Raw genomic sequence first — 6,845 nt, forward strand, 5'->3', positions numbered from 1 at the left:
GGCTATTTTTTAGGGTTTTACATTTTAGGTTAATATGTTTATGGGCCTGGGTATTTTTCTGGATCACATATGATATATAATGATATATAGAAAAAAAAAATTAATAAAATAGCGAGTAGCTCGCGAGCTACTTGACTCGTACTCGAACTCGAAACGAGCCTAAAACTAAGCTCATATTTGACTCATATTTTTTCATGAGCGAGCACGAGCCGATCTCAAAACGAACCGAGCACCGAGTCTCATGACCAGCCCTACCTTTGATGTTGGTCTTTCTTCGTTCCTCCACTCGTGAGATTATGGCCCTTTCATTTTCCCCATCGAGCTTCAGCTCTTATATTGTCTTTCTCTTATGCCGCGTCGACTATTTTCGTTTTACAAATGTGCTTCTTTTTTCGATGTTCATTATCTCCATGGCGGCTTTAAAGTTTTACATGAGTCGTTCTCGCAAAGTTTTCCTAGTTGATTTCGCATGCTTGAATTAGATTGGGTTTTTTTTGTTAGTGTGTGGAGGGGGGATTTAATAGAGGAGTATAGTTTGCCTAGATACATGCACACCTTAGATATAGATTGGCATGCACACCACCTTATTTCGTTCTTTGTTTTTTCACGTTGGTATTGCAACAATTTGAATTAGTTGAATGTCTTATTTTTAACTCCTATTTATTTTGTAGCAATGCCTCAAACAAAGAATGTGAATGTGAAGAATGCAGCAAAAGTGTTTTCCGCGGGTGCTAAGAAGTTGTTAGGTGGGGGAGTAGTAGTTCGGGTCGCGATGAGGAGCCCGAGAAAAAAGATAGGAAGGAGAACAACCACTTCGCATCGGTTAAGTAGAGGGATCGGAAAGCGGATGATCCCGGTAATGTTGTAAGTGGTGTAGAGTTAGGAAATCAAAAGAGAAGAAAGGGGACAGTTATGTGATGGAGATGTAGATGTAGATGTAGATGTAGATGGCGATGGCGTAAATATGGATCGTGGGAAGAGTGTAGTTCTAAGTCATCCGATAGTGAAGAAGAGGGTGTTGATGATGCGAAGAGGAGATCGACGAGGAGGAAGAGGACGGGGGAGGAGGAGGAGGAGGATGACGAGGAAGTCCATGTACTGTACCTCCGGTGAATATTGTGAGAAAGTCTAACAATGACTTGGAGTTCAAGAGAGGTGTTTATGGAGGTGGCCCTTGTGTGTCACATCTGTTGTATGACTATGCAGATTGCAAAGGTGGGCTCGCGATGTTTGGGAGGGCAGGTAATATTATCATATAGTGTCTATTAGTATTTAAATTTTGTATTACTGAAACTTGTGCATACATTAATACTAAGTTTTTGTTGTTTTAGGCGAGCGAGGGGTGTTGAAGTGCCATGGGCACCTAAACAAGTTGGTACAATGGGATATCATCGGAGAGTGTTCAGACTGTTCTACTTTTCACGTGGAGCTTCAAAGGACCGGCTTATGTGCTCTGGTCTTAGGTGTATACAGGCATCAGGATCCTCTGTTGGTCTCTGCATTTGTGGAGAGGTGGCATCCAGAGACCAACACGTTTCATATGTCGTGGGGCGAGATGACAATCACGTTGGACGATGTTTCCCAACTCTTAGGAGTTCCGATCAGAGGCAAAGCAGTGAGTGGGGACACTGATTTGACCTTGGAACAGACAAAAAGACTCCTCCACAAAAATCCTGGCATACCCATGGATAAGATAGATGCGGAGATGAAATCCAATAAGTTCACTTCCAAAGTTAGGATGGATTTCTTGATGAAGCAATTTGCTGGGAAGGTAACAGATGAAGATTTATGTGATGAAAATGGGGTTGTTGTGAAGAAGGCGTCAACCCAAAAAGAGGTGCAGTTTGCTGTGAGAGCTTATCTGTTATTTTTCTTTGGATGTACCGCCTTCACCGACACGTCTGGAACTGCAGTTCCCGTTTGTTATCTAAGACTGCTTTCAAAATTTGCCGAGATCAGAGACTACGCGTGGGGTGCAGCCTTACTGGCTTACTTGTACAGGGGTCTTGGGACTGCCACAAGTGCCAAGGTGAAGGGTGTTTCAGGCTATTTCACTCTCCTACAGGTATTAGTTTTTTTGTTTTTCTTTTCAATGTCAATTTTATCTATCTATTACAATATTAACTCGGTGTCTATATTAATGTAGGCATGGATTTATGAGTACTTCCCAGTGTTCAGGCCATACCCAAATGAGGACTATCATTTGAGCATGTCCCGTGCTCATAGGTACTTTCGATTACTCGATCTTTTATGCTAGCACAACAGCCTGCATTGAAGTATACCGAGCCACCATTGATAATATGACTTGTACCGATGTAAGCATTTTTGTATGTAAATAGTTTTATTTATTAATTGATATTATTAGTATGTGATTAATGATTAATTTCCTCGATCATATGCTATTTGACAAAGGTTGAATGGTATCCCTATGTTGAAGTCCGAGCTACACGGCCGGTGGATGAAATAACATTTTTCGAGGGATTTATATGCTTTCTTGATAATGTCGAAAGCGATTACAATGTTCGCGAGGGTTGTCGTCGGTTAGGTCATATGCAGTTTGTACCCTCGGATCCCCAAAACCAAAGACCTTGACGCGAACTACTTCGGACGCCGGGGTATGATGTGAAATTTAATATTCGTCTTCCTATCGGAGTAATTGGCGGAATCACTTGATTCAACTTGAACAATGAGGACCCATTCCGTCTTATCCATGGGAGTGTTAGTAGTAGATACATGAGTTGGTAATGCGAAAACAATAGTCATATTCGAATGATAAACCCCGATCATCTTAGTCACTACTCCCTACGAGAGTCTTCCATATCATAATCACGGTGAGTTAATATCTTACAACGTTAATTTTTGTTTTGTTTTGTTTTGGTATTTTATAAATGTAAATGTATATACTAATGTAGTTTTTGTTTTAATTTTGACAGCACCCGTCATCGATGAAATTTCTAAACTTGCTCAATCAAGGCCTGCAATTGGGTGGGATGCGATTCCGCAGACGATGCACGAAATGAGTTCATGGAGGCATACAATTTGACCCGGTGCAAGTTCATTGGAGGACGATATCGTGAAGGAGCATAGGATTTAGGTATGTTGAGTTTGGTTAGTTTAGGGTTTAGTGGTTAGTTTGGTTAGTTTACCTCCTTTTATCTTGTGTTGGGACGAGTGTTGGAAATGGAAATGGTTTGTTTGTGTTAGTTGAGATGATCGCGGGAGTGTTTATTGGCATTTGAGATGATCTTTGGTTTTGCTTTTTACTTTTCAGTTTGTGTTAGTTGAGATGATTTGTTTATTGGCATTTGAGATGATCTTTGGTTTTGCTTTACTTTTCAGTTTGTGTTAGTTGAGATGATCGCGGGGAGTGTTTATTGGCATTTGTCTTTCTTTGTTCTTTTGAGAGTTGATCATGACTTAAGTTCAAGAGTTTTCCAATCAATGAGGTTTCTAGATTTGGTGTTGGATTTGACATATGTGGTAGTATTTATACTTGATTCATGTGTTTTTATTGGGGTAATTAGGCAAATGGTGGTGGCGGAAGATGGTGAACATGAGGAAGCAAGTGGAGAGGTTAGTTTTTTTTGTCGGACCTTAATAAAGCGGTTTGATTTAACTTTGCTTGACCGATCTGTTTATTCAATTTTTTTGTTTTTTGCAGGAAGGAGATAAAGAACAAAGAGTTAGATATACAACTAAAATTCAGAAAGTTAGATTGGAAATCTCTTTGTAGTCAAAAATGTTATGTTATGACTCTTTTGTAAGTGCAAGTTGTTGATATGTAGCAACTTAGCTTTATGTTCGATATCTTCGGACAATGTATTTCACATGGTGTCACATTGTTGAAATATGAAATGATAGTGATCTTGCTTTGGACTTGTCATTCTTTTCATGTTCACCTAAGATCCTAGGGTTTCATGTATTTCATGTCACATTGCCTTTGGTTATGTTTATGCTATTAAAGCGTGCATTGATTTTAATAGGGCGTGGCTGTCGATTAGAGTAAAAAGCAGTTATACTACTTACGGGGCTTTGGCGTATGTGCTTTGCTTAGATCTCAGTTTATATCCATTCAATGGCTCTTCTTGTGCTCTCCGACAATTTGCGCATTTTAATTTGTCATAGCGAAGTATCTCTATTAATAATCTAATGCAGAACACAAAAATCCCAATGTTATTTACCAAAACACAAAAATCTAATGCAGTACGCAATGTTTTTGCCAAAACACAAAAGATCTGTTTTTTTGCCTCTTGAACGGTGTGGTCACACCGTAACGGACTTAGTCCAAACGGTGTGGCCATATCGTTTGGATTTGAACTTGCAAAAAAAATGGCGTGTCTATTTGGACTTTGTCCCAAACGGCATGGCGTGTCTGTTTGGACTTAGTCCCAAACGGCATGGCCACACCGTTTGGTACTAAGGCCAAATGGTGTGGCCATGCCGTTTGGGACAAAGTCCAAACAGACACGCCATTTTTTTGCAAGTTCAAAGTCCAAAGGATATGGCCATACCGTTGGGACTTAGTCCCAAACGGTGCAGCCATGTTGTTTGGAACTAAGTCCAAACGGTGTGGCCATATCCTTTGGATTTGAACTTGAATAAAAAAATGGTGTGTCTATTTGGACTTTGTCCCCAAACGGCATGGCCACACCGTTTGGCCTTAGTCCCAAACGGCCACACCGCGGTTTGGTACTAAGGCCAAACGGTGCCAACCATCATGCCGTTTGGGACAAAGTCCAAACAGACACACCGTTTTTTTATCCAAGTTCAAATCCAAAGGATATGGCCACACCGTTTGGACTTAGTTCCAAACGGCATGGCCACACCGTCTGGGACTAAGTCCAAACGGTGTGGCCGTATCCTTTGGATTTGAACTTGAATAAAAAAATGGCGTGTCTGTTTGGACTTTGTCCCAAACGGCATGGCCACACCGTTTGGCCTTAGTACCAAACGGTGTGGCCATGTCATTTGGGACTAAGTCCAAACGGTGTGGCCATGCCGTTTGGGACAAAGTCCAAACAGACACGCCATTTTTTTTGCAAGTTCAAAGTCCAAACGATATGGCCATACCGTTTGGACTTAGTCTCAAACGGTGTGGCCATGCCGTTTGGAACTAAGTCCAAACGGTGTGGCCACATCCTTTGGATTTGAACTTGAAAAAAAAAATGGTGTGTCCTTAGTCCCAAACCGTTTGGCCACACCGTTTGGTACTAAGGCCAAACGGTGTGGCCATTGGAACTAAGTCCAAACGGTGTGGCCTTAGTCCCAAACCGTTTGGCCACACCGTTTGGTACTAAGGCCAAACGGTGTGGCCATGCCGTTTGGGACAAAGTCCAAACAGACACACCATTTTTTTTTATCCAAGTTCAAATCCAAATGATATGGACACACCGTTTGGACTTAGTTCCAAACGGCATGGCCACACCATTTGGGACTAAGTCCAAACAGTGTGGCCATATCGTTTGGACTTTGAACTTGAAAAAATGGTGTGTCGTTTGGAATTAGTCCCAAACGGCATGGCCATACCGTTTGGCCTTAGTACCAAACGGTATGGCCATGCCGTTTGGGACTAAGTCCAAACAGTGTGGCCACACCGTTTGGGACTAAGTCCAAACAGAATCACGCCATTTTTATCCAAGTTCAAATCCAAACGATATGGCCGTACTAAGTCCATATCGTTGATGTTGATGTTTTGGCAATTTATCAGTTTGGTTTGTTTGTGTTGATGTTGATTGATGATCATATGAGTTGAGGTAAATTTGTTGTTGACAAACCTTGGCATTATACTGGTGGTATAGTATCTGCATCAATACATTATATCAACTTACGGAACAAAATTGCAAGTGGGCGCGCTTGTGTAACAACAGTAACATTTATAATAAGCACATCAAAATGCTTTATGCAATCCCAAATATTATTGTTCTGTATTACAACATTTAAGCACATCGGAATGAATTAGCAACAAGTATAGCCTGCTTTGCTGCACCTAGCTTTGGCTTGTTCAAGCCTTTCACTCCAAGTTTCAGCTCTCTTCAACTTCTCCACCTTCTTTCAACACTTCGCTTCTTCTCTCTCAAGCTCTTTCCACGACAATTTCTCCCGTTGTAGCTAATAACTCAATTTTGATGCACTTTCTTGAATGGTGCATAGTCAAGGTGGCGGTGATCTTGTGGCATCTTGTGGAACTGTGGCGATCGAAACATAACCCATGAGAAATGATGAAAAGATCAAGATCGACCGATGCAAAGTCGAGGGGCTGCAAAACGAAAAGATGAGTAGGCGTATTTTTACCTAAAGCAAAGCTTTGCCTCCGAGTCTCCATTTCTCCTTGAGCCATACTTCTCTTTTCTACAACATCAATGAGATTAGAACTCGGTCTAATTAAACTCCCCAAATGTAACCTAAACCAGCAATATTGAACTTTGAAAATAAAAAGGAGAAAGAAGTTATCAAAAAAGCACCGGTCTATCATTATGATATTTCCTATCTAGAGCCTAGCGGACAAACATTAGATACTATCCAATGGACATAATGATGCAATAGAACACAACCCTCGACCGCAGTTCAACTTAACAACACTTGATAAAACTCTAACAAGGCTGCCATATCTAAACCACTCTTAACAAGTCCGGACATCAATGAAGTCCATGACGCCAGATATAAAATATCATTAGAACTAGTGAACATTTAGAATCAAAGAGTTTTGAATAAAGCTATACTTACAATCGGCGATTGATTATTATTTTTTTCTCCGGACAATTTCTCGAGTCATGGTTAGCAATCTGTCCACATCTGTGACACTTTCTTCCTGAATTGTTTAGGGCTATCTCTTTGGGGATTTCCAT

The 6,845-nt window shown here is 40.9% G+C and overlaps 1 protein-coding gene across 1 annotated transcript; it reads left to right on the forward strand.

Annotated features, from left to right (window-relative positions):
- The first annotated feature begins 1,469 nt into the window (after positions 1-1,469).
- Positions 1,470-2,507, forward strand: LOC147514733 (protein MAINTENANCE OF MERISTEMS-like). The gene is made up of 3 exons (XM_086594400.1): positions 1,470-2,065; positions 2,147-2,226; positions 2,413-2,507. Exons 1-3 carry the CDS (start codon positions 1,541-1,543, stop codon positions 2,465-2,467), a joined length of 660 nt encoding a protein of 219 aa, XP_086450526.1. The 5' UTR covers positions 1,470-1,540; the 3' UTR covers positions 2,468-2,507.
- Positions 2,508-6,845: the final 4,338 nt, after the last annotated feature.

Source organism: Coptis chinensis, chromosome 2 (assembly GCF_015680905.1).
Source record: "Coptis chinensis isolate HL-2020 chromosome 2, ASM1568090v1, whole genome shotgun sequence".
Taxonomy (NCBI): Eukaryota; Viridiplantae; Streptophyta; class Magnoliopsida; order Ranunculales; family Ranunculaceae; genus Coptis; species Coptis chinensis.